Source organism: Prionailurus viverrinus, chromosome A2, assembly GCF_022837055.1.
Source record: "Prionailurus viverrinus isolate Anna chromosome A2, UM_Priviv_1.0, whole genome shotgun sequence".
Classification (NCBI taxonomy): Eukaryota; Metazoa; Chordata; class Mammalia; order Carnivora; family Felidae; genus Prionailurus; species Prionailurus viverrinus.
Genome location: NC_062562.1, coordinates 58,895,679 through 58,923,450, shown reverse-complemented (window position 1 = coordinate 58,923,450; position 27,772 = coordinate 58,895,679). Strand labels below are relative to the sequence as shown.

General features: G+C 50.3%; 2 protein-coding genes across 6 annotated transcripts in view; one reads left to right on the top strand and one right to left on the bottom strand.

Moving 5' to 3' along the window:
- CFAP100 (cilia and flagella associated protein 100) overlaps positions 1–7,676 on the top strand; it is a 52,795-nt gene extending 45,119 nt beyond the window's left edge. For all 3 annotated transcript variants that reach the window (XM_047835033.1, XM_047835042.1, XM_047835025.1), the window contains exons 14-17: positions 3,900–4,035; positions 5,169–5,374; positions 6,332–6,425; positions 7,366–7,676. In XM_047835033.1, coding sequence (XP_047690989.1) covers positions 3,900–4,035; positions 5,169–5,374; positions 6,332–6,425; positions 7,366–7,479 — 550 coding nt within the window. In that variant the 3' untranslated portion in view covers positions 7,480–7,676. The remainder of the gene's footprint in view (positions 1–3,899; positions 4,036–5,168; positions 5,375–6,331; positions 6,426–7,365) is intronic.
- A 304-nt stretch (positions 7,677–7,980) lies between these two features.
- Positions 7,981–27,772, bottom strand: part of ZXDC (ZXD family zinc finger C) — a 38,533-nt gene continuing 18,741 nt past the window's right edge. For 2 of the 3 annotated variants that reach the window (XM_047834992.1, XM_047835002.1), the window contains 3 exons: positions 12,295–12,464; positions 10,854–10,955; positions 7,981–9,679 (listed from right to left, as the gene is read on the bottom strand). In XM_047834992.1, coding sequence (XP_047690948.1) covers positions 9,593–9,679; positions 10,854–10,955; positions 12,295–12,464 — 359 coding nt within the window. In that variant the 3' untranslated portion in view covers positions 7,981–9,592. The remainder of the gene's footprint in view (positions 9,680–10,853; positions 10,956–12,294; positions 12,465–27,772) is intronic. The other variant, XM_047835011.1, reaches the window with a different exon arrangement.

Genomic DNA, 27,772 nt, shown 5'->3' with positions numbered 1-27,772 from the left:
GTGTCCCACTAATTCCTTAGGCTCTGTTTGCTTTTTTCAATCATTTTCTTCCTGTTCCCCAGCCTTGATAGTTTCCATTGTCCGATCTTGAAGATCACAGATTCTTCTCCCTGCTCAGAGCAGCCTTTGAATCCCTCTAGTGAATATTTTGTTTCAGTTACTTATCAGGTCCAGAATTTTTTTCTTTTTACGTTTCCTATCTCTTTATTGATACTTTCATTTTATTTGCACATCATCTTCTTGACTTTCTCTATATCTTCTTTTAGATCTTTGAGCATCTTTTTTTGACAGCTGTTCTGAAGTCTTTGTGGTATGTCTAACATCAGGGATTTGGGAGGAAATTTCCTGTTTATTTTTTTTTCCTCACTGAATGGGCCATACTTTTTGTTGCCTTGATTTTGTTGTTGGAACACTGAACATTTGAATCTAATAACGTGGTAACTCTGGAAATCAGATTTTCTCCTTACTCCATGGTGTACCGTTTTTGTCTATTTGAATGTTGTAGGCAGTCTCTGTGTTGAGAATCACCCTGAGGTGTAAACCTAGTCTTTTCTGAGACTTTCCCTGGGCATGCATGGTCACTGTCTAATTTTCCCCATATATGCTGTTGTTTGTACATGTCCTTGGTCTTTAATGTCTGGCCCTCCAAAGGGGAAAAGGCAAAAAAAATAGAGGGAGGAAAAAGAGCACTGGTCCTTTAAATCCCCTGGAAGTCAAGTGGACTTGTGACAATGAGGGAATGTTAAAACAGTGGCTGCCTGCCCATTTGCCTGTACCTCTGTGGTCAGAAGCACCAATCAGGGATCAGGGCAGAGATCCCCCGTTATTTTGGAGAACAGGGCCCTTAAAAAAAGGCTCACTCTAATTCCCAAGGCTGTGCTGGACTAAAATTAACTACAATTACTGTCCAAGCCTTCCCCTGGAAGTTGCAAGCTTTAGTAGACTCCAGAGTTCCAAAATGGCTTTATCAGATTCTGCCAGTGCGATCGCTGTCCAGTGGGGACACAGATTCCTGAGGTCCTACTCTGCCATCTTTCTCTATTTCAAAGTATTTTATTTTTGTTCTTATTGCCGCTATTTCTGCAGGAATATGGTAACTTTCTCTTTTGAATGATCCTTATTCATATTTGGTGATGTTTGCTTTTTTTTCTTTTTTTAATACCAGTGGACTGAACTTTCTAGCTATATGTCCCCAGGTATCTATGAAGGGATCGTCTTTCTTGCTATCTTTCAAAAAACTTTTCATAACTTCTGCAGTTCAGCCCAATACCACTAAGGAAATCTCATACAGGGGCACCTGGGTGGCTCAACCGGCTGAGCGTCTGACTCTTGATCTCGGCTCAGGTCATGATCTCACAGTTCATGAGTTTGAGCCCTACATCAGGCTCTGTGCTGACGGCACAGAGCCTGTAGGGGATCCTCTGTCTCCCTCTCTCTCTGCCCCTCCCCTGCTCAGACTCTCTCTCTAAATAAACAAATTTAAAGAAGGAAAAAGAAAATCTTGTACATATAAATGTACAAAAATGGAGAGACTAGTATCATGAGTCCCCAAGGGCCCATCACCAGCTTCAATACTGATCACCTCATAGCCGATCTCCTTTTCCCTAGACCCCACTGACCTCTCCGCCTCCCATATTATTCCAAATTCCAGGCACGTATCATTTCATCTGTAAGTACTCCAGTAGATCTCCCTCAAAAGATATGGGCTCTTTATCGTAACCACAGTACCATCATCACATCTAAAAAAAACAAAAACAAAACAGTAATCCTTAATACTGAATATCCATGATCCATAAACGGTTGGAGTTTTTAAACTGTTGGTTTGAATTAGAATCCAAATAAGATCGCACTCTGCAGTTGGTTGTGTTGTTAAATCCCTTTTGATCTATAGGTTCCCTCTCCATCTTGTTGTCCCCCTGCAGCTCAGTTGTTGAAGAAACCAGGTCACTCTTCCAACAGTGAAGTGCTCTTTAGACTCTGGAATGGCTCCTAAAATCAGCACTTCTGACACTCAAGTGATGTGCACACTGGTCTGAGGCCTGCTGCTGAGCAGTGGGTCCCTTATGCCTCTGCATTCCTGTCAATTGGTGGGATTTCACTGAGAAAAGATTGTGACCCAACAGTGTTACATTTCAAGAGAACTATTTGGGAAAAGGTATCTTTTTATGCCAGTTACTCTGATAAGAAATAGAACAACAATGAAAACCCTACCACCACGTCCGCAGAGCAAAGGCAAAATAGCACTGTACCAGCTGTAGGATCACACTTAGCAGTTAAGGCAATGACAGTGAAGGAAGTATTTAAGAAAAAAAAAAAAAAAAGGTTAAAACTGAATGCAGTCACGTGTCCTTTGGGAGGAGTACCACTGACCCCAAATGCACTCATCCCTACGATGGACACTCTGGGTTGGAGGGAAATTGGGCCTGACACCCAGGAGGTGCTTTATGCTGTCATCCCAGGTGACCTGCATGAGCCCCACCAGCACCTGGGTGGGTGGATGGGGATGAGCTGCATGTGGTCTCTCTGGCCACCCACCAGCTGGTCCGTCTGGCCGGACCATCTCAACCACCCTCACACTCACAAGCTCCTGGCCTCGGCACTCAACCCCATAGCCAGGGGAGTGTAGCCTGCACCCCTGTGCTGGTGCATGTGACAGGCCGTGGGACCCGCAGCAGGCAAAGGGCCAGCAGCCCATGATGCTTTGTTTGCTTAGAGTTGAGAAAATGTCCGTGGGTCCTATCAACAAATGGGGAGACAGCCACAGAATCATCATGGGGGTGGCAGGGTCCCTCTGGGCCTCCCAGGCACTGCTGGGAGTGGCCCGGTGTCCATGTGCTCTCTCTAACTGGGACCTGCATGCAGCTGACCACAATGGGTAGACCTCTGTCAGCCAACACATGATGGTCGGTGTCTGCCATGACTGTGAAAGATCTTTACTTATTATTCTTTATTATTTCACTTAAAATTTGATTGTTGGAATTCTATTCCTAAATATATGCCCCAGAGAATTGAAAACAAGTCCTCACAAAAACGTGTGAGTGTTCACAGCAGCATAATTCCCAGGAGTCAAAAGGTAGGACCCCCCCACCCCCAAATGTCTATTTCAACACAGTGTGGTCCATCCATATAGGGGACGGTCACGCAATCATAACAAAGAACAGAGTTCTGACACATGCCACACTTTGAAAACATTCTGCTGAATGAAGGAGCCAGACACAAAGACCCCTGATGTATGGCTCCAGGGTGGCTCAGTCAGTTAAGCATCTGACTCTTGATTTTGGCTCAGGTAATGATCTCCTGGTTCGTGAGAGCAAGCCCCATGTCGGGCTCTGTGCTGAGCATGAAGTCTGCTTGGGGTTCTCTCTTCTCCCTCTGTCTGTCCCTCCACCACCTGTGCGCATGCACTCAAAATAAGCATTTTAAAAAAGAATTTTCTAGGTATGTGAATTATACCTCAATAAAGCTGTTACTTTTTTTTTGTAGTGTTGATCATTAAAGATCTTAAATCTTTTTAATTTTTTTAATGTTTATTTACTTTTGAGACAGAGACAGAGACAGAGTGTGAATGGGGGAGGGGCAGAGAGAGACACACACACAGAATCTGAAAAGGCTCCAGGCTCCTGTCAGCACAGAGCCCAATGGGGGGCTCGAACCCCTGAACCGTGAGATCATAACCTGAGCCAAAGTCCAGCGCATAACCAACTGAGCCACCCAGGCACCCCTAAAGACCTTAAATCTTACCCCTGCATCTCGGCAGCATCTCTGACCCCTGGGCCACGCAAACACTTCACAGTCATGGCCCCTAAGCCCTCAGGACAGTGGCAGGGCGGTCGGGCTCTGAGAGGTGAAGTGCCCAGAGCTGCGCTGAGTGGGCGGGGCCCTGCTGGTCCCCTATCCAGGGACAGGGAAGTCAACCAGCTGAAGCAGTGGGTCAACACGCTGATGACGTCCATCGCCAAGGAAGAGGAGACAGTGGCCGAGCTGCAGCTCAAAGCTCGAGTGTTCCACTTCGGCGAGTACAAGGGCGCTCAGGAGGTAGGCCCCCGGTCAGCGGTCAGTGGGTGTGGAGGGAGTGTGGGCGACCACAGGCCTGGGGCCCGGTCCCTTCAAGAGCACCCCCGGGAGCACCCAGTGCCCAGCACTCAAAGCCAGTCCTGAGACACTGCAATGTTCTGGGGCAGCCACACCCCTCGCCACTTTCCAGGCTCTGTAGGCCTGACTGAGGGGCACCGGCTGGAGAAGGCCCTTGGTCCCCAAACTGGAGCCACCCCATGTACTTATGCCCCTTGGCTGCTCAGCTGCCCCCAGCACACCTCCTCCATTCCTTTGTCCTTCCATTCAACAAATACGTCTGGTTCTTCCACACCAAGTGTCCAGAAGGCGAGCCTGCCAGGAGGAAGAAGGCATGTCCCCAGGCCAGGCTGAAAGAGTGAGAGTCTTCTGAGGGCACAGAGGGCCAGGAATGTGCCGGGCAGTGGCACGACCTTCCTGACAGTGCAGCTGGGGTCACAGGCATGGCCCCAGCTTCCTAATTCAAATTCCTTCCTTCATTCAAATTACTGATGAGCACCTACTGTGTGCCAGCACCAGGCCAGGGACAGAGGATGCCACAACAAGCTAGGCCAGTGCCACCGGCCTCCTGCCAGACAGACTCACTGGCTGCCGGCCTGAGCCTTTCTGTCGGCTGTTCCTCACTTAATCCTCACGCCCAATCCATGTGGCAGGGGATGTTACGTTTCTGAATGTCAGAGCGGGCTCAGAGGGAGGGGTTCATCTGCCCCAGGCCACACAGAAAGTAACTCACAGGACAGTGTCCAGTGGAGAGCCGAGGTCAGTCCAAGGGTGGAACAGGAAGGCTCCCTGAAGGAGGGGACTAGGCCACATGCACAGCAAGGCAGCTGGGGTAGAGGCCGAGACACAGGTGTGAGTCCCAGCATGGGGGCTGGAAGCCTGAACCCGGCTGACCACAGGAGGGCAAAGGGGGTCAGGCAGCTGTGGCCTAGAAAAACCCAAGTGTCCAAGCTGTTTCTCCCAGGGATCCTGAGTGTGCCGGGCAGAGCTCGGGGAGGCCAGCCGTGTCTCAGCAAGGGGCCCTGGGTCTGGCAGGCTGTGCAGTGGGGGTGCACGGAGGCCCACGCAACCCCTCTGCGGGCCTGCCTGCCTTGCAGGACAAGCTTCTGGAAAGCCTGAACCGCAAGGTGCTGGACGTGTACCGGCACTGCATCAGCACCCAGCAGGAGTCCAACCTGGGCACTGTGCAGATGCTCACCATCATCGAGCACTACCTGAACGAGCTGCTCGAACACCTAGAGCATGTACCCCAGGTCAAGATCGAGCAGGCTGAGAAGGCCAAGGAGAAGGAACGCCGCATGAGGTGAGAGCCCAGGCCCCTGCCCCACCGGGCCGCCTCACAAAGTAGGGAGGGCCCTGAGGGCGAGGATGCCCTCCACACCCCTGCCCCTGCTCCGGGCTGGCCTGTCCTCTGAGAGCTCCCGAACCAGGGAGAGAGGACCCTGATGCTCTGACCTCAAAGACGAAGCCAGAGGGTCTTCCAGAGGGGGCATCAAACTCAGCCCAGTGAGGGAAGGCCCTCTCCTGGTGTGGGAGATGATGTGGACTCAGGGAGCCCAGGAGACAAAGTGAGGGTGTGGACAGCATGGCCTTGCCCTGAGGACAAGGGGCAGTATTGGCCATTTTCCCTGCTGGATCGGAGAGGGAGAGATTGGCATTGCCAGAACCCAGGGGAGGGAAGGTGCAGACTCAGGGAGAAGCTGAGGAAGGCCGGTTTAGGGGCAGAGGCAGGCAGGAACACTTGGCAGTCATGGGTAGCATGGACCCATCCTCCAGGGGGAGGCCCAGGGAGCTCCCCACAGACCCAGTGGCTCCGCTGGCCAGGGGGGCCGCCTGCTTCATTCACTCCTGTGCAGGGACCTGAGACACGGCCACCTGCAAAGAGACATCTGCCTCTCCCACAAGCAAAGGGGCTCTTCCTCTGTGTCCCCTGTCCCATACCCTGGTAGAAGCAGGCACCGGGCGAAAGTCTGATGAGCAGAGAGGCACACACAGAGGTGGACCAGTGACCAGGGAGGGGGACCGAGGAACGTGGGCCTCCAAGGGGTAGGAGCCGATGGACCAGAGCTGGGACCTCCAAAAAGCAGGGGCAGCAGCCAACCTGGCCTGGCAGGGAAGGGTGAAGAGGAGTAGGGAGTTCTCCCAGAGGGAGGGCCATGGCCTGACTGAAGGCTGCATCAAGGAGCTAGGAAGGGAAGCTGGCAGCCTTCCCAGGCTCCTCCCATCTTTTGATGTGTCCTGTGCTGCCCCCCGTACCCAGACTCCGAGAAGAGAAGGTGCTGATGCAGAAGCAGCTGCAGGAGGAGCGTCTGCAGCGGGCCCAGGCTCGGGCCCAGGCGGAGATCAAGAAGAAGGTGGGCATGATGGCCCTGGGGAGTCACTGCTGGGGAAGGGGCCCCACCGGCAGGCACGGTTGAGGCCGGGAGGGGCTGAGGGCCTGGCTCGCACCGTTTGCAGAAGCTACTGCTGAGACCCTGGGGGAAAGACGGAGCCATCAGAGCAAGGCGGGGGTAGAGCAGGGTCTCCTGGTCCTGGCCCACCGATCCCGCTGCCCCTCAGGGCTGCCCTCCACCCCCGGACCCACTTCCTCTGCGAGTCCTCCCCTGGGGCTGCCTGCCCTCTTGCACACGCACTCCTGGTGACTGGCCTGGCTGTGCCCTCCCGGCTCAGCCCCCACAGGGTCCCACCGTACCACCTACACTCCAGCACGACCCCATCACTGCAGCTCATTCTCTGTCACTAGGGGTCCCCCCGGCCACCCCACAGGGAACAGGTTCTGGCCCTAGCAGCAGGAGGTGTGCTCCCTCAAGCAGGCCCAGGCCTGAATACAGCCCCCAACAGACAGATGAGGCCGAAGGGCCACTCTCTGAAAGGTAGCACTCTCCACGCTGTCACGTGGGGATGGCAGACACTGGGGTGGTGGGGTCTCCTCCTGAATCCCCAGTGCAAAGGAAGTAGGTTCCCTCTGTTCAGCCAGGCATTCCCAATCCGTTTTGAGGTACATCCCTGCGTACACACACACACACACACACACACACACACACACACACAATCTAGGGGCCGGCACCCCAGGGAACAGGCTTCATAAACGCAGGCTGGACTCACTCCCGGGGCACTGAAGGGCAGCTCCAGCCCAGAGCCCACAGGCTGAGCAGAGGCTGGGACCTCCACGGGGTCCCCTGGCCTCAGCTCCACAGCCTCGAGAAGCATGCTGCCCAGTGTCTAGGTGTCTAGGCGGCACCTTCCGGCTCAGCGAGGCTGCGGAGCGCAGGCTCACGGGGTCTTACTCTGCAGAGAGGCAGGAGGCTGGTGTGTCGCTCCCAGCTCCCAGTCCTGAAAATAAAGGTGGAGCCTGAGCACGTGCTGATGGACAAGGACAAGGAGGAGCAGCTGCTATTCTTCACCTAGCCCTCCGGAGCTGGCCAGCCCCTCTGCCCACAGCACGGCAATGGCAGCAGCAGGAAGCCCAGGCAGGGCAGGGCAGGGCAGGGCGGTGGGCTGGATGCGGCTGGCGCAGGATCGCCGTGCCCCCGCCACCCCCCCCCCCCCCCCGTGGCCTCCCGCTGTGTTCCCTTACCTGTGTGAAATAAACTCTCCCTCTCTGGTGTCTTGATGGCCTGTTGCAGGAGGCAGGTTGCTTTCCACCTCCATGCCCTGCCCTTTAATCCCTGACCCCTGAACAAATGCTCGAGGGAAGGAGCCCCTGCTGCCCTCATCCGAGGTGGCTGCTTTGAGAAACAAGGGCCAGTTCCACGCAGAGGTGTGATGGGAGACTAGCCCCAATGCAGGGACAAGAAAAGGAGGCAGCGGGCTGAGCAGACGAAAGGGTTATTACTCCTGACTGAAGGAAAAACAGGACCTCGACGCTAGGCACACAGTTCTGTGAATGAAGCCAGGGGACATCTCCAGTGCGTGATTATACAAAAACTTTTATTCGTTTGTACTAGAAATTGGGCCCGTTGCCACCAGGGAACCTAGTGCCCAGAAAACTGACGGCCAGTACCAATCACTTCACAGTGGTGGACATTCACAGGGGGACATTCTGGGGAAAGGCCCAGTGACACACCCGAGAGAACATTCCTGTGGCCCGCCCCCTCCTCCCATCAGAAGGACAGCACAGTGTGATCAATAGGCCACTTTGCCCCCAAGGCCACACTGGCAGGTGGGCTGGCTCCTCGTAGAGAGAAGGGGCTTCCAGACGACCTGGAGGCCAAGGTGCCAGATGGACACAAAACTTTAGTCTGTGCTGCAGCACAGAGTTCTGTGGGTAAAGACCATTCATAAATGGGGCCCAAGTTCCTTTGGAGGGAGCAGCAGCCTGGACAGACAGCACCTCAGAGCAGGACAGAGAGAGGACTCACAATCAAATGCTGGGGTGATTCTCAAAAGCCCAAGTCCAGAAACTCAAGTAATGAAGAAACACAAAACAGAGTTTGGACAATTCCAAGTCCAACAACCCAAACAGCATCTGAACAAACATGCACTTCCAAAGGCACAAGGCAGAAAACCAGCATTTCTGAGTGACCCTGTGTCCAGTCCCGCTAACGAATAAATATGTGCAAGGTTATCAGCTCGCCTTCTCCGGCCAGACAGACCGTACTCCGTAGAAACGTACGGTGACACAGTAGATGCACATGTGCGGCCTCAGCAACAAACACACATGCCACTGTCCCTGTCCTACATGTGACGTGTAGGACTCAGGACATGACTTTAGAAGCTGCGGACAAATTATCGTTAACATTAATAGCCAAATCCAGAGTTCGGAAAAATTACCTTTGAAGTTTTAACTCTAACATTCCCGAATCGGGAGCTTCAAATCTGCTCTATGCAGAGGCCTCACTAACAGGACCCCAGGTGCTCCACTTCACCCCCGTCATTTTCTTCTCATGCCAGCCACCCGCCTGGTCCTGCCAAAACGTGGATCTGAATTTGGCTTCGCTGGGACAACAGGGCCGCTTCTGCCCCAGAGGGTGACAAAACCAACCCAACTACAAACACCCAAGGGGGTGGGAAACAGCCTGTTAGCTGAGAAAGGGAAAACAGTTTCTAGGTCTGTCTCAGGCCAAATGCTAAAACACAGAAGCTGAAAGACCCCACTTAGATTTACTACGGATACAGTCGTACTTGACTAGGGAATCTGTACCCCACCCGACTGCCTGCAGAAGTCTGTTTTCTTAATGCAGCAGGTGCTCCACAGTTTAGATCAAATTGGACAAAGGCTGTCCGTGCACAACCAAGTACAGAAAAGGCATGTGCTTTTGCCCCTGAAGGCAATCCTTGCCTCACGAAGCACTTTGCTCAGATAAGGCAATTTCAGCTAATACAGCCCCAAACCGGTTCCTGATAAAATGTAAGGAAGATATTTTTGAGAAATGTGCCCAAAAGTCTCCAAAGCACTCGGCTAGCCTCCTGAGCAGAAACCACGTGAGGGCTCACTCAGGCCTGCAAGAGCACATAATGGGAGTCCTGGGGGACACAGACCGGAGGCATCACCCTCGGGTCCCCAGGCAGAGGGCTGCTGTCACTGTAGGTCCTGCAGATTGATGGTGCTCCCTGCACACTGCACATCCTCAGGCTCGACGTCCTCTCCAGCTGCAGGAAGCACCTCCTGAAAAAACCAAGCAGAGCAGTGAGGGACGGGGCAGGGCTGGGGGCAGGGGGAGGTGCGGGACCACCTCCCAGACGCAGCCCTGCAGCCACACACAACCAGCAGCATAACCCACGGGCCGGCCAGTAGGGCACCTCTCCCTGTTCTCGACTTGAGTCTTGCTTTCCCCTTGTTATATATTCTTCGAAGAAAGGAATTTGAGCATAAACAAAAAAGGAAAAGTGAACTTAATAATAGTATGTTGCAGGTTTGCTCATAAATCTGACTGTCCTTGTTTATCTCATAGCCCTTTTCCCCATTTTGTATGTGGGTCGCACCCTTCCTAGTTCCCAACTGCCCCCATGCATCATCACTGGCCGCCCAGGACTCTGGCCTCCCGGCCGCACCATCACCCACCTAACCCACCCCCTCCTGCCTGAAGAATATTCCCACAGCATTAGATTCAAAGCGACGGTGAACATCTTCTGGCTAGTTATTTGTACACTACCAGGCTTCTTTAAGAACCATCTAATGAGTGGGAATACCAGACAGAATGGAGTTGACATCTGTGAGGTTTTCTGAATATAAGTTCCCAAACTACGTTCCAAGGACAGTCTGGGGCCCCACCACTCCTCTGTATACCAGCACTTGACTCAATAGTTATTTTTGGTATTGAGGAAAATGCTCAACAGCCCAATTTGAATACAAGAAAACTAAAATTACTGTGTATGTGGATTTTAAAAACATGTATTTAAACTGAATTGTTAGAAGTTCGATTAGCTACATACTCTCACTATTGTATAGCCAAATCTAAATTACCCATTGCCACCTATACCCACTGGCTTATCCACTTACTTAAGCAAACTAATTTTTCTGGGTCTATTTTCCCACAGGTTAAAAACTGGCCAGCCTGTTTCCCAGAAAAAGTGACTAGAATTTCTAAATATAAAATACTTGAGGAGTATATTCAATTTCACATTACAAGTAGGAGTTACAATGGTGAACAAATCTGATCTTTCTTACCAGCCTTTTATTTCTTGGTCATTCACCCATCTTTCTAGAAAGCCGCAAAAGATCCTGGCAACGAACCCAATGGGTCTCCATTCAACGCCTACCTCAGTAAAACAAGCCTCAGAAAGCCAGAAGCTTCTGGCAGTCTTACTAACAAAGCCAAAGAGTTGTAAGGCATCCACACCTGGAGGACATAGACGGGCAAATCAACAGCCAACAGGGGGTGGAAGGCGGAAGGCTGCGGGCTGAGAACCAATGGTGAGACGGCTTCACCTGAGGGGTCGTCCTGGGGAGGCAACAGCACGTGTTTCATTTACCAGCCATGGCAACATTCCTCGCCTTGGCCTGAGGAGTCCCCGTCAATGTGCTACACCCACCCACCCCGGATTCCAGGCAGGGCAACACGGGGAGCCACGTGAGGCCTGAGGACCCAGCAGTAACTGGAACTGGGCAGTGGGCTGCCTGCCCTTCCTCCTGGTCCTCAGCCTCTCATCTTGCTCCCAGCTGGAGACCCATACCACCTGCCATCTGGCTGTCCCCCGCTCCCAGGCCCTTTCCCTGGAGCTCCCCCCAACTCAATACCGCCCCTCAGTCTCGGCTGTTCCTCAACTCTGGCGGAGGCTCCCAGCCCCTCCAGCTCTCCAGTGGCCGCCTCACCCTACACAGGAAGGCCCCCTCTGCCCCAGCCCACCGTTGAGAAGGGATAAGAGGGCACAGGTCTCCTGCAAGGGGGAGGCTCCTAGGACCCTAATCATGCAAGTAAGAAAAGGGACACTGGCTACCATTTCAGCTTCATTGGCATGCCTGGCCCACAGCCCCGCCACTCAACTCCTGGTGCCGGTGCCACTGTCAACACCATCATTCCCACTTCTTAGACAATAAAACTGAGGCCCAGCGTACGTTTGCCCCAGACAACACTAGCTGGAGAGGGAAAGGCAGAGAATCAAAAGTGAGTTTTCTCCACCTCAAAGCTCACACCTTCTATCGGGTGTCTCTTAAACAGCAGCTCCTCCCTTTGCAACGAGCGCCTTTTCTGCAACGGTGCCAGCTTTCCCGGGGGAAGCACCTTAAACATAAAGGCTACATCCTCCGTCGCACTGAGCACCCCCCACACACAGGGGCGCCAAGCTGCCTGAGGAAGCCCCTTCCGCCCCCCCACTGAGAAGACAAGTGAGGTCTGGGGAAGGGCAGGCAGGGGAGGGTGAGGAGTCAGGCACCACAAGGCGTCCCCTGGCCAGCCTCGGGCAGCCCTTACAACTGCTAGGAGGCCTCAGGCAGGAGTGGGGCACGGCACCCCCACTTCACAGAACTCCAAGTGAGGTGTGGCACGCAGACCGCACGGGGGCAGTTTGGACACTGAAGCGTCGATCCTCGTAAGGATGAAAGCTCGGACAAGTACAGAGAGACAGGACAGGAGGACAGGAGGAGCTGGGGTGACAGAGCGATCATCCAGTGCTTGGGATGGTTAGAAGTCGAGAGGCGGTTAGAAGTCTCTCAGTTCCTGAGAGGAAGGGGCACTGGACAGCTGCAGGCCCAGGGAGATGCAGCCTGAAGCCTGGCCCCCGGCTGCCGCCCGGCCAGCGTCCTCCTGGCGACCAGTGTCCTCCTGGCTCGCTGGGTCTTACCTGCAATAACTGGACCTGAACACACGGCATCCCGGCTGCTGGAGTGGGTCCTGGCAGACCTCCACCGGGTACCACAAGGTTCCCACACAACCAACCGGTCTGGCTTGTGTGCAAGTGAGTAGGACTGACTTTGCCACCTTTCGTCTTCCTCTGAGCAGACCCCGAGGCTCCTGAAATGAAACAGACCAGCCACATGCAATATACAGTGTGACTGCGCAGGCCCCTGCCCTCACGGGGGCCCCACTCTGGGGCCACGCAGTCCCGTTGTCACGGCGCACAGCTCTGCAGGCTTAACACGAGTCAACAGGGAGAATCGGTGGGGTTAAGAGACGAAAAGAGCCGAGATTATGATCAGAAAGTTTAGCAAACTTACACACGTCTCGTGGACGTGCAGCAATCAGACCCCAAGTGCCCATTCTTGGGGGGGGGGGTGCGGAGGCTCCTCCTTACCCTGCAACCCCAACACTGCAGGCACACAGGAGACCCGACACCGTGGCGCACAACCACTGCGCAGAGCAGCAGGACCACAGAAGTGGAGAAGGGAAGAAAGCAGCCATCACACCGCACCCTCGGGCACCACAGCATGTGCCCAATCGCTGCCAAATCCTTCAAGCTGTTTTCTGTCCGACTTCCTCTGCGAGAGTCATCGTCTCACTGATTTCATAAAAACACGCTTTTCAAAATACTTAAGTACAAAGAAGAAACGATCCGGATGCCCAGAAAGGGGTTTTCTAACACCCATGTGGCTTGTGAGCAGGCGGGAAACCCCAGAGACCAGCAGCCTGGATTCAAATCCTGGCTCCACCAAAGACTCTGGTACCTGACCTTGGACAAGAAACCTAAGCTCCGGCCTCAGTGTTCCCTACCTGTGACATGGGAACAATACTCCTTAGTTTGGGAGTTTTGGGAGGATTAAGTAAGTACGTGATACGAGTTGAGAACAGTGCCTGGGTCACGGTAAGTGGCAAGGAATTTTAGGTGCTGTTGATTGCTGTGTACAGACAGCCCTGGACACGTGTACATGAATGGCTTCAGAAAGACAGTTTTACAATGAGTATCGCACAACTTCATGTTAGTAAAAGCATTTGCTTCTGTTGAATTTAATAAAATGAAAAGGAACAAGTGAAACTGAACAAGTGAAACCGAAGGACTTGCTGAACGTCCAGAAAGCATTTCCTCATGAAAATTTCTAATGACCTAATGGGAAAAGAGGAAAAACATGAGAGGCTGCATTCTTCCTTTAGGTCTCGTACTCTGAGTTTCCATTTTATTTTTTAAAAAATTTTTTTTCAACGTTTTTTATTTATTTTTGGGACAGAGAGAGACAGAGCATGAACAGGGGAGGGGCAGAGAGAGAGGGAGACACAGAATCGGAAACAGGCTCCAGGCTCTGAGCCATCAGCCCAGAGCCTGACGCGGGGCTCGAACTCACGGACCGCGAGATCGTGACCTGGCTGAAGTCGGACGCTTAACCGACTGCGCCACCCAGGCGCCCCTGAGTTTCCATTTTAAATGGGAACAGTCAACTCTGGCACACAAGACAGGCCACCCCCGTTGGCAGCGAGTTTTCCTTTCACCTTGATGCCAAAACCAGCCTAGAGGGCCCAACTCTGGAGCCGCGCTATGTGCTACCTGTGTGCACCCCACCGCTGCCTGCCTGATCCTGCCCATCACCCTCGCGGTGTTTCCCGCACGCCCAGTGCACCGGACTGGCAGGAAACTCCAGGATGATGTCTCCTTAACCCTCAGCACTTGACAGACTCAGCTCGGGGGGAGGTGGGGGGTGCTGTAGGCTGCAGTGTGTTTCCGCCCACGGCGTGCTCTTTCCCTCTGGGTGTCTGAGGGATTCATCTTTGTGGAAAGTCTCGGTTTTCCCAGGGGGCACATTTAGTGCCCCCCTTCACTGCAGGGAATCGCAGTTCCATTACAGCCCTGAGTACTTCCTTCTCGTTTCCGTCTGCCAGGTTCTCTGCCTCGGGGAACCCAATCCCTCCTGCTGGATTAGCTCTGGCTGTTCTCCATGCTCCTCCTAACTGCTCTGCGTGATTTCAGACAGCAGAGCAAGGCTGGGACAAGGGTGAGGAAGCAAGGCGAGGTGCTAAGGCGCGGGATCCACTCGCTCTTCTTTAACAGTAAAGAAATTCCATGTCACTTCCTATTTTCCCTGAACATGCTTGATATTCCACTCCACTCTGGAATTTTACCTGACGCACTGTTCTGCTTTGAAGTCTTCAATGACCCTAGCATATCTCCCTGAGATAAAAAATATGTACATAAATTAAAATTTTAGGGGCGCCTGGCTGGCTCAGTTGGTTGAGCATCCGACTCTTGATTTTAGCTCAGGTCATGATCCCAGGGTCATGGGATCAAGCCCTGCATTGTTGGGTTCTGCACTGAGCATGGAGCCTGCTTGAGATTCTCTTTCTCTCTCTCTCTCTCTCCCTCCCTCTGCCCCTCTCCCTGCTCACACTCTCTCTCTTAAAACTAAACTAACTGAATTAAATTAAATTAATTTTAGGGGTGCCTGGGTGGCTTAGTAGGTTGAGTGTCTGACTCTTGATTTAGACTCAGGTCATGATCTCATGGTTCATAAGTTCAAGTTCCGTGTCAGGTTCTGCACTTACAGTGCAGAACCTGCCTGGGATTCTCTCTCTCTCTCTTTCTCTGCCCCTCCCCTGCTTGTGTGCATTCTCTCTCTCTCTCAAAATAAATTAATAAACTTTAAAAAGATAAAATTTTAGTTTAAAAATTTATTTCAATATACTTTCTAGGAGTTAAAATCATCTGAAAACCTGCATCACCATTGCAATTAGTAACACAAACCCAACCAAAATAACAGAACATACTAGAATCTCTGATAATTATGAAATGTTAAAAATAAAATTGTACTGATGTATCGAGAACAGTGTGACGGCCTGTTTTCCAGGAGGCTCATGTGGCTGTGTGTATTACTCATTGCTAGACTCAAACGGGGTCAACATACATTTTTGCCAATTAAAAAACATTACAGATAAATGCTTGTGTGCTTTATATGTAATTTCATCACAATTATAGCACCCTGCAGCTGCAAATTCAGCTCCTTTGGGCAGCTCAGGGCAACTACACGAATGAGTGCGAGCACCCCGGTCAGTGTGCACCGTCAGGATGGTGCCTGTTTCTCACAAAAGGTCCAATTTCATGTTTCAGGTCAAACAAACATATTGCAACATGGATCAAGGGATGTTATGAAAATCACTATGAAGGAAAGCACCAAGTAATGTACCTTTTTAAGCTACTTTTAAAAGCAAGATTTAAATATGTGTATCTAATACTTACTAGCCAGCTCTATAAGATAAAAGCAAGGTCATTCTGAGCCACTCCTCATTTATTTCACAATGATTCAATGACAAGTGCGTAGGCCACACTCTATCTTACCTATGAAGCAAGAAGTATGATCAAAGCATCGTATCTCTTCAAAACATGTGCTAGCCTGTATGCCATGCAACTAGGGGGAAATGAAGTAAAAATGCGGAGAACAGAATCAGAAATAGATCCCACTTAATTTTCCCAGACAACAGCATTAACATGTTTCCTTTATACCTCATGAAAGACAACAGTATTCCCTGCTGAAAAACAAGCCAGTAACTAGAATATGATTGTATTTTTGTTAAAGGGATGTCAGAGGTATTGATTCTGTAACAGGAAATAAGATGGACTATAACGAGAATATTCATGATACACGTAAGCTAAACTGGTTTTAGCTACTCTATTAGCACACACTCCATCTAAAAGGAATCATATACATTCTCTTTTCAGTGTGTACCTTCAAGCCAATGCCTAAGAATCTGGTAGTCCCACAGACGCCACAGTTAAACACTGAGATGAGAATCACGGTCTAACCTGGAGGGCTCTAGCACCTTCTCCGGTTAATAGTCCGTCCAAGGGATGCAGTGTCACCAGCTAAAAGGAACCGCTCAGGCTTACGTATCTGAACACTGCTGCTTTCATGGTATCCTCCTTAAAAGCAGTTCATGCTAGGACAAGAGCAGAAAGGTGGGAAAGGTGAGGGCTCTAAATGAACGCGGCTCCCACCCCCACGGCCCCTTCTACACTGTATCTTGGTGCAGAACCTCTCAACATGGCCCCCTACCAGAACCCATGCATGAGAAATGCCAAGCTGGCAAGAGTGCCTCAAGGCAGTCTTGACGCCTGTGTGAGTTAATCCATACACGATGCTTCCACGAAGCCAGCACTCTCAGGTGTTCTGGGTCTGGGGCTCTGGAAGAGCTTTTATATAGGCCCTAAGGTGCTGCGCCACAGGGAGCTTGGTGGAGGGATGGGACTCGCTGTCATGAAGGAAAGGCGGACAGGAGAGCCTGCAGGAGTCCTAGACCCAAATGCACGGTCTTAAACTACAAATGGAAGATGACGATCTGAAAGCAGGTTCCCTTCCAACTAGCCACGCTCGCCTCCCCTTCCAAGTCTTCTCATCCATCCAAGGTCCTGGAGCCGGGCCAAGGGCTCCCATCAGCACCCTGAGGAAGCTGCGAGGGAAGAAGGTGGGCCATAAGAGGGAACCTGAGCCCACACACTGAGCGCCCAAGCGCTTGACCTCTAGACTCCCTGCTCAAGAGAAAAAACACCTTTACCTGCTGGAGCCATCGGCACAGGGTACATGGCCCCAAATGATACACTGTGCTATCTGGTAATGTGCCATCAACATGTAAAACAGCTGAAAATGAATTACACACTGCCTGAGTTAGTTATCCAAGCCCACCAATCCACGGATGCTTGAAGGCTTACAGCCAACACATGGAACCCCATGACGGCCATGCGGCCGCCCTCACTAGTAAAGATGCCATGACACTACGTGTAACGTGACTTAATAAACTTAATAAACCGATCTCAAGAAAAACTAAAGAATCCCTTTCTCACAGTGGAAATCCAGAAACCTTTAAAGGGCAAGTCATCTTCATAATGAACGAATTTTGCTTCGATAACCTCAACACTGATCCGAAACACTGGTTTTGTGCTAGATAACTTGAAAGAGCCGGGAGAGGAGAGAAGGAGAAATCCAGCCGGCAATTAAGTTTCTAGTTAAGTAGACCTAAAAAGAGAATCCTGATCGCGCATGAAATAGCCAGGTGAGCCGGAGTGCACAGCGAACTGTGGTGCAGCATCACCTCACCTCACAGAGCCATCATCAGAATTAGGGGAGACCAGCAGCACAGAGCCTGGCTCAGGCAAGGTGCTCCACACATCTCCTGGAGATGCCCCTAGGCTAACAGCTACAGAACCCAGTGCCATCCCAGGCACGTGCCATCCTCGCCCCCAGGAGGGATGTGCAATGGAGATGGTCAGCTCCCTATCCTACACACCGCTGGCTCAGAGGGCTCCTTCCCCCCACCAGGTGTGTAGCAGGGAGCATGATGAACTTTGGGCTCATGCAGGCTTTCTCTGCTGGGCATCCTCACTGAACCACAGAACACAGTGAACTATCTGAGTGCCTATTGCCCAATTCTCCTAAGGATGGGAGGCTAGACCCATCACATACCCTGTATGGTGGCGGGCACTGGGGCTTCATGCTTTCACACTTCCTGTTGTTTAGTTCTACGCGGCTGTTAAAGGATGTACCACAAGAACATGTTTATTCACAAGAAAAAATGTTCGTGCTTAATAGCAACAAGCAGGTAAGAAATACACGTGTATCATTTCTTCAAAACAAGTAACAGGTATAGTTTAGACACGTAGGGAAATGTTTAACATCAAAACGCTGGAAGTGGTTTTCCCTGGGTGGTGGAGCTGCCGGGGAAGGTACGTTAAGAAATCCATGATTTTTCCCTAAGAGCACACCAACATTACCGGAACCCCTGACGGAACGTGCACCCTCAGTTTACGGGCCCGCACGTCTGTGCTCCGGCTGTCCCCACTTGTCTGGGGGCCTTGCTCTCCACCAGAGCACTGGCTGGCTTTCATCACGGACACCCTTCAGCAGGCCTGGGTCACCTCCAGCACAGTGGTCTCCCTGCCCCATCAATTCTTTTTCGAAGCCCGTGTGGAGATTTTAACTAAGTAAGTCTTCCAAATGAACTTAAACCTGACGGGTATTTTTTTTTTCTTTTAAAAAGTTCCTTTTGGGGGGGCGCCTGGGTGGCTCAGTCGGTTAAGCATCCAACTTTAGCTCAGGTCATGATCTCAGGGTTCATGACCTCAAGCCCCCGAGTGAGGCTGTCTGCTGTCAGTGCAGAGCCCGTTTCTGATCCTCTGTCTCCCTCACTCTCTGCTCCTCTGTCACTCGCTCTCAAAAATCAACATTAAAAAAAAAGTAACAAAAAGTTCCTTTGGGGGTACCTGGGTGGCTCAGTTGGTTAAGTATTCAACTCTTGGTTTTGACTTGGGTCATGATCTCCCGGTTTGTGGGTTTAAGCCCCACATCAGGGACAGCGCAGAGCCTGCTTTGGGATTCTCTCTCTGCTCCCACCCCCTCAAAATGAACAAACTTAAAAACTAAAATAAGAAATAAAAGGCTCCTTTGGGATTTTAAAGGAAATGAATAAAAAATGTAAATTAACAGTACAAATTGAGTGTTCCATCCAAGTACACAGTAAGCTGTAAACAGGCCCTTATCCAGGCGCAGCATATCTGTCACTACTAATTCTGATACTTCATTACTTTCATTGCCATTATGAGTGACATCTATTTTTCAGTATTGTTTTTCCGATTATTCTGATAGAAAAACGACTCATGTGATATATGCAAACATTTTTTATACAATTAGCTACTGGTTTACCCTTATTTGTAATTATTTGAGTCTATTCCCTTGGGTTTTCTAAGCCTGATAATCATCACTGATGGGCAATCACATCTTCCTATTGATTTTTCTCTAAAGTTTCCATAAAAACGTCCAATGTTATTGTAGTGCTGGTGTGGCTGCATCTTCTGATTATAACGGGAACAGGTTCCCCACTGAAAATAGTGTTGACTGTTTTTCTGACTTGCTCTCCACTATTAGGGAAATCTTTTTAGTTCCTAGTTAAAGGTTTATGATTTTTGAAAATCAACAATGATGAGTTTTATCTACTGCCTTGTTTGGCATCAGTGAAGATCATGCGGTTCACCTCTGGCTCTCTGATGTGGCAAATCATACTGACAGCTGCCTAACCATGACCCACGTGGAACCCCACACAAGCCCTAGTCATCTGGAATTCAGTGGCTGGTATTTTACTCAGGGGTTCTACATCTACTTCACTCGCTGAAGACGAAATGCTCTTTTCTTATGTGTAGTACAGCTAGCAGGCTGACTGGAGGTTCTGGAGCCAGTCGGCCTTGGGTGCTCCACCCCGGTGCGGCCATCCATCAGCTGTGCAGCCCCGTCAAGTCAATCTCTCTGTGCCTCAGCTTCTTCATCCAGAAAGTGGAGCATCAGCGCTTACATCTCATAGGGTTGCTGTGAGCAGTACATCAGAACAATGTTGGGTATATGAGCTTTGATGAACTATTACGCCTCGGTCAGGCGTAGCTCTGGGGTATGCTAACTGAATGCCTCTTATTTGAAATGTGGCCGGTGATTAGCTATCTGTTCATGGTTTACCGTTCTTTCAAATACTGCCTGGATCTTTACTTCATTAGGTACTGGGCTGTAACGGCAATCCTCACCATGAAGCTTACGATTGCTGCCTGTGTCCTAAGCACACATATGTATGTTTTCCAGGGACCTACAGATGAAGCTACAATCAGAATGCAATGATGAAGCAGTAGAGCGTACCCTGGAAATACTGAGAGGGCCAGTACCAAGAGATCTCGAAAAAGGTTTGGAATAATCTAGCAGCCATAATGCAGTCATCATAGCCCTTATGAAACTGTCCATAGAGGATTAGTCAGGGGCCCATCAGGGCCCCAGGAACACTCTAGGTAAAACACCCAGAGGGATTCCATGCAGACGATGGGGTACACCAGTGATAGCACACTAACGAGCAACCACCTAAGTTGGCACAGCAGGTAGGCACCACCACCTCAGAATCCAGAAGAGGGACAGTGCCCAGGAGCCAGAACTATATCAGGGTCAAGGGCTGCCCAGCAAGAACTGGGACCGTGGGGGAAACACAGCCATTGTCATAAAACTCCTACCACAGCAGAGGGTAAGCAAGGTCCTGGTTCCTCCTTCCTCCCTCCACCTAATCCCCTGCCAATGCTCCTGCTGGCCAACCTAGGCTAGGAGTCTAGGAAAGATAGTCCTGAGGTCGTGAAGGTCAAACTGGCAAGCTGGAAAGGAGGACTCTAATGGTTCACATGAAAAGGCTGTCCAGGAGCTCCCAGGGTGACAGAGAAACGGGGGCAGGATTTGGGGACAGAATACGCCTCCATGTACCATCCAGAGTTCAGGACCACCAGACCACACACATCTGGCCTTGGCTCCCAGGGCCTGGCTCCCACCCCTGCCCGCTGAACTCCAAAAGCCAGCGGACTGGAGCCACATACACACGAAGTCCTGCCACTGTTTTCCTTATTTTGCTCCAATAAAAACTAAATGAATGTACAGAAGCACATGCTGTGATGAGCAAGACATACATGCTACTGAACTAACCACTGGGTCCTCTAATCAGCACTGGGCTAAGTGTTTTACTTAGAATCCTTTACCGTAAGAATCCTCACGGGTAATCCACACAACCACCTGGAGAGGCAGGTCTTGTACTGTCCCTCGCAACAGAGGAGGAGGCTGCAGCCGAGGGGTCAGACACCTGCCCAAAGCCACTGCAACCAGAGGAACAGACCTCAACCCCATCCCTGACCCCCACGGTGGTGCTCCAATCCCTAGCCACTTAGCGCTGTCACGAGTCACCGCACATGGCGGCATGGATATAGCACAGCTCTCCGAAGTGTGGCAAAGCCAATCACATCTTCTATGCTGCACGAAGGCCCCTCCTCACAAGGATCAGGAACCTGCCAGAGAGGGCTTTCGGCAGGCTGCCAGGGTCAGACTTCCATGCTCACTTGACAGCAAGGTGGGAGGACCTGCAGGGGGAGCAGGCGTCTACCAAGGAGACAGAAGGGGAGGGAACAGCACAGGGCACGCTCTGTAAAGGTAACAGAAACAAAACAAGGGACAGCAGCTAGTCAGTAGAGGGCAGGCCTGTACGACCAGGACTGAGAAGAGCCTCATCACCAGCTCACCGCCGGGTGCAGGACACCTCAACTCCCAGCCTATTCGGGGACAGGGGTCACATTTCTCCACCACCACCACCACCACCACCACCATCGCCACCATCACCACCACAGGAAGTCCGCTGCCCCCAAGCCCCTTTATCTGCTTCAGATCTCCGGCCATACCAGCTCTTCAAACCATCGCTCTAGTCCAGGAAGCAAACAGAACCTGGGCCCCAAGGGATGGGTGTGGCCCCTGCCCACAAGTGTACTGCCAGGAGGCTCCCTCTCCGAAGAGCTGCTCAAACACGCTGTGCTTACGCTAACCTGCACGGTCTAACCCTAGGTAGGTGAAGGTCAGCGGTGCAGAGGGTACTACCATGGACAGCTGAAGCAAAATCATCCTAAGGACAAGACCAGGTGGCCTCCCTCCCCATACCCCCCCCCTGCCCGCCTGCAATCCACTTTGCTCCCCCATCACGGGCCATGCCGGCCACCCTGGGCGCCTACATGGAGCCTATGGGGTGTAAAACAGCCCCAAGTGATCCTGACACACATTCTCCCACACCACCAGGGAGCATTTACTCCAGCCGCAGTCCAGACTCCCCATCCACCCTGCCGGGGGCCTTCATGACGCTCAAGTTCATAATCCACTCTTGCAGGTCCAGTGTCTGCGTGAACGTTCCCAGAATTCTCTTCTAGAAAACAGGCTGTAACTGAGGCATGTCCTCAGTTAACGGCCAGCCCGCGCTGGGGCCTTTCTCCCGTCTTCCCTTAGTGTGGCTCTCCTACTCTCAGCATGGCAGCGCAGGAAGAAATGGAAGGAGCCTAGTGACTCCGATGCCTAAAGATTTTTGCTTTAATGTGTTTAATGTGTGTGTGTGTGGGGGGGGATTGTGTGTACATGTATTTTAAAAAACAGGTTTTTGACTTAATTTCAGAGCTCAATCCAACCCAATTAATCAAACATTCCAGTGGCACAGACTGACCAGTGGCAGCAAGCACAGCATCTCACCTGGCCGTCCACCCGCAAGCCCATCTTCCAATGTGGGACGAGCTGGCTGTGCTGAAGGAGCCGCAGAGGGCCCCACCCCGTGCTGCCAGGCCCTCATCTGTTGCTTACTGCTTCCGTCACCCCCTTCTGGGAAGGGAGACCAGTTCCAGACTCCATGTCTTTACCGGTTTACAGGTAAAGCGGCTGGGGAGCTCGCCCAAGTGCCCCAGGTGTGAACCCCCCCCCCCCCCCCCCCCGCAAAGCCTCCACTGGTGTGCTCCATCCTGGCAGAATAGCTGTTCCACTTCCCACGACTTAAACTGGGGGTCGATATTTATTAATTACATATTTAATGTATTTTCAAGTACAAAAAATAAAAATGGTGAAAATGATTTAAAAACCCATAATCTTGGGGCGCCTGGGTGGCGCAGTCGGTTAAGCGTCTGACTTCAGCCAGGTCACGATCTCGTGGTCCGTGAGTTCGAGCCCCGCGTCAGGCTCTGGGCTGATGGCTCGGAGCCTGGAGCCTGTTTCCGATTCTGTGTCTCCCTCTCTCTCTGCCCCTCCCCCTGTTCGTGCTCTGTCTCTCTCTGTCCCAAAAATAAATAAACGTTGAAAAAAAAAAAATTTTTTTAAAAACCCATAATCTTAACACTCAAGAAAAACCACTATCCATGCAAGGATATTTGTTTGCTCTACCATTTGTGTTTCTATGCAAATACATGCACAAAATGTGTCTGTCAACGACACACTCGGCTTTTCTTACAAACACGGACTTACCAAACCTATGCACAACGTGTGCTTTGCTGGCGTTATAATTATAAGCTATAAATATTTAGTAGTACACAGCTCCACACTGAGCAGCAGCTGACATGTGGGCCCTTACGTAGATCCCTGGATACTTCCCTGAGAAAAGTCCCAAAATAGTTATTTCATGATTGAACGTTACGCAGATCTTTTGGCTCTCGAAAACAGCATCAAATGACCGTCCAGAAATGTCACACTGCATCCCCAGTGAGGCTCTCCCCAGCACAGCCCGGGAACGCGTTCCTCGCGCCCCCGTGTGGGCTCTGGGTGTCCTTGCCTCTGAGTACCGAGCACACCCCTCTGATGACGAAAGGGACGCCTCCTCGTGTCAGCCGCCTTCTGCACAGCACTTGCTCAGGTCCCCTACCCCTTTTCCTAAGGATGCTTTCATCTTTCTTATTATTTCATGCTGTGTCTGTTCATTCAAAACCTTTCCGCGTCCGCGGATCTCCAAGGCCTGTGCCTCTGCTCTGCTCTGGGCATCTGTGTCCCATGAGGAGTGTGCTACCCAGGGAGAGCGGCGTGGCGGCCAGGGCATGAGGCCGGCTGCTGAGAAGTGTCTACCTTAGAGAGCTACCGTGAAGATCAAACACGAGCTGAACCACAGAAAGCACACAGCTGAGAACAAAGTAGGCACTGGCTATCCGAACAGCTTTCCATGCCTTTCAAATTCCTTAAAGCCCTCATCTTCGTTCTTTATCCTGCACGGAACCTTAGTGTTTCTTCCCAAAAGGCCGTCACTCGTTTGCCATAATTGGAAGAACCATATTGACGCGCACAAATAAGAACGGCCACAGGCCTGTTTATCAACGTGCGTCCCTCTGTGTCCTGGCCTAAGGCCACGGCTCCACCGCGGTTTTCATGGCTGCAGCTTGTGAGGCATCCCCAGGCAGAGGGCACATCCTCCAGGTCAGTGTCCCACGTGTCCTCAGGAACCTCTGCCCCTAAGTTCCTACATAAGTGCTCTGAAATCTCCGCAGAATTTCAAATAGAATTGTGTTAAAGCCTGCAGGAAGTGTCCGCCTGACTGCTGTAAAGGTGGCTTTCTCTTGAGCACTCCAGTGCTGTTAGCAAATCTGGATGGCTCCATCAAGACACCTCCAGCATTTACCCACTTCTTCCTGCCAGCAGCCACCATCTGCCCTGCTGGGGACAGCAAGGAACCCCTACCTGCTCTCCTTGACCCTTGACCTTAGGGTTTACTTTCAAAAGAGCAGCTGGAATGATCCTTTTAAAAATATGTCACTTTCAGAAGGCACCTGGGTGGCTCAATGGGTTAAGCATCTGACTTCAGCTCAGGTCATGATTTCACAGTTTGTGGGTTCGAGGCCCTCATCGGGCTCTGTGCTGACAGCTCCGAGCCTGGAGCTTACTTCAGATTCTGTGTCTCCCTCTCTCTCTGCCCCTCCCCGTTCACACTCTGTCTCTATCTCAAATATAAACATTTAAAAAAATGATTTTTAATAAATAAATAAAAAGGTGTCACTTTTCTAATTATGTCTTCATGTTTCCCCATCTGACTGTGAGCAAAAGCCAAAGTTCCAGGACAGCCCCAAGCAGCCTGGCCTCCTACCTGCTCTCTGATCACTTCCGTAAAGTGAGCCTCCTCACTCTGACAACAGAGGCCTTTCCACTGAGAGCACCCTCCAGCCTCAGGCTGGCAGGGGCTGTCCCTTTGCCCACATCTACCCACACGGCTATTTCCCTTCCTCCCCTCCATCAAGGGTCTCCTCCTCTGTTGAGGCCTCTGTCTACCCTATTTGAAAACTGCAAACCAACACAGACCCCTTTCCTTGTTTTATTCACATTTACCGTTTGAGTTACTGTTTTTGTTTATCCAAAACTCCCCTCAACTCCACCCCCACCCCCAACTCCCACATCAGAATGCAAGCAGTGATGCCCATGTTATTTACCTGTCCCTACATGGCAGGCAGGAAGGACGTGTATCAGCAGGAAGGAGTCACCACATTTGAGAACATCATCTTTTCTCTGAGTCAAGTTTTGTTGTCTTCTTCTCTTCCTCCTCCTTTATGTCCTACCCACTCACAAAATTTCCCCCTGGTTGCTCCGGAATTTTTGTCACTACTGTGAATGTGGTATTTTCTCCACTGTATTTCCTAACTAGCCACATCGGACACTTCTCATAATTACACGTTTATGTTATAAGCAGTTACTTACATGTCTTTAAACCAAAGAGTTTATTAAGTTTTCTTTTGTTTTCCAAGTAATTTTTACTTTCTATTCTACCACACTATGGTAGGTTCTTTCCCCTAAAGACTTTACGGCTTTCCTAATTTGTTCAGTTTAATTCTGATAAATATCCCATGGTTATGGAGCAGGACCTACGAAATCAACTTTATTAACCCCATTGTAAGTATCTTTCATATGTGTATTGTTTTATGCTTAATTTGCAAATAATGAGCTAAATTACCCATTTCCAATATTGGTAGGTTTTCATTTACCCAGTTCTAGATTTCCACCACTTTTTACTTTATCTTATTTGGTATTATAAGTTTCATATAAATATTCACGTAATGGTTATTCATATAACTATTATATTCATATATAAATACTCACAAAAATGTTATAAATCTTAGTCTTGCTGTTGATTACATATGTGAACAGCAGCCAACAAAAGGGAAAGTCTTCTCTGCCCCAGTTGCTTTGAATTCTACGCTTCTGATATTTATGATTAACCCCTGCTTTGTGATTGTTTTATCCGGTCTTAATTTTAAGCTTCCTAAATATCCCATCCAGGGTGTGCCACCTCTAGACAACCCGTGATAGAGATTTTCGCCTTTTGACTCTTGCCAAAAAAAAGTTAGGGCAGTCACGTGCATTTACATTTTTACTGCCACAGACACGGTTTTGCTGTTTACTGCCTCTTCCGTTAAGTGCTATACATTCTTTCCTTTCCCCAACCTCAGAGACCAGAAAAACACACATCCATTAGTAGTCCTGATGCTGGTTGCATTAAAAAAAAAGTTTGTTTTGCTATCAGCTTCAAGAATGAAAGTTTCTCTTTACTTTTTATATTTTTATATTTGGCAGGGGGCCACAATACTAAAGATACAGAAAATGGCGCAATTTTACTTTCTGTACACAACAGCAACCCAATGGGAATAGTCTTGAATTTCAGACCCTATACCTTATTTTTCCAATCATTCAGATTGCACATTTTCTAAGAATCAATACGCACACTCTGCACTTAACTACACTGACAACAATGACCCCCAACGGTGTTTAAATGGCTTAACTCCACTGAGTCCTGTTTCCCTGCAACTTCTCTTAGACTTATTTTTTTGTTTCTTTATTTATTTTTGAGAGACAGCACGAGCAGAGGAGGGGCAGAGAGAGAGGGAGACACAGAATCTGACACAGATTCTAAGCTCTGAGCTGTCAGCACAGAGCCTGACAGAGGGCTCGAACTCACGGACCATGAGATCATGACCTAAGCCGAAGTTGGACGCCCAACTGACTGAGCCACCCAGGTGCCCCACATCTCTTAGACTTATTACACAATAATCATTGAATCCTGAAAGCCAAAAAGCTCCCAAACCCACATTTCCCCCTCTAAATCTGGTGCCAAACAATTATTTAGTGGCTAACATCTGACATGAACTCACAGGAATATATTTAACTGAGAAGCACTGACATATTAACTAGGCATGTTAAGAAATATAGAACAGATGTACCTTATTACCATTTAAAAGGTAAAATATTCCAAGTCCAAACCTCAGCCAGCACAGGTTAACGTACATGAAGATATTCCCTGGCCCTGTCTGCTGGGAAGGCCTAGGCACAATGACACCCAGGTAGCAATGAGCAACAACCACAAAGAGTGCCCTGACCTTGGTTTCTGAAACCATTTTCCAATAAAAGGAGAAGTGGCTGAAAACTGGGCTGGGGCAGGGAAAATACAAGACGGTGCCACAAGTTAGGGAAATGCCCCTGAAAAAAAAAAAAAAAAAACAGGGCATGTTGAAACAGCACAAGAATCCTGGGGCACCTGAGTGGGTTAAGCGTCCGACTTCGGCTCAGGTCATGAACTTGCAGTTCGTGGATTCAAGCCCTGGTCGGGCTCTGTGCTGACAGCTTGGAGCCTGGAGCCTACTTTGGATTCTGTGCCTCCCTCTCTCTGCCCCCCTCAAAAATAAATAAAGATCACAGTGTCTCTGTCTCGCTCTCTCAAAAATAAAGATGAGAGAAAGAAAGAAAGAAAGAAAGAAAGAAAGAAAGAAAGAAAGAAAGAAAGAAAGAAAAGGAAGGAAGGAAGGAAGGGCACAAGAATCCAACTGAAAGAGCTGCCAGGAGCCAGAGCTGGAGCAATCTGAGCAGCAAATAAATACTGATAATACTGATTATCGTCCAGTACTCCTCACAATAACCTAAAGGATAATAAACACCTCTGAGTCCACACTAATGTAACCAAAACATAAATGAGGGAGAAGAGACCACTTTCCCTTAGAGAAGTACAGGGATGAGGGAGAAAGAAAATCACCACTAGAACACCACAGTAACAAAGTCCACCCTTAAGTGCTGAATGAGGGGAGGCTT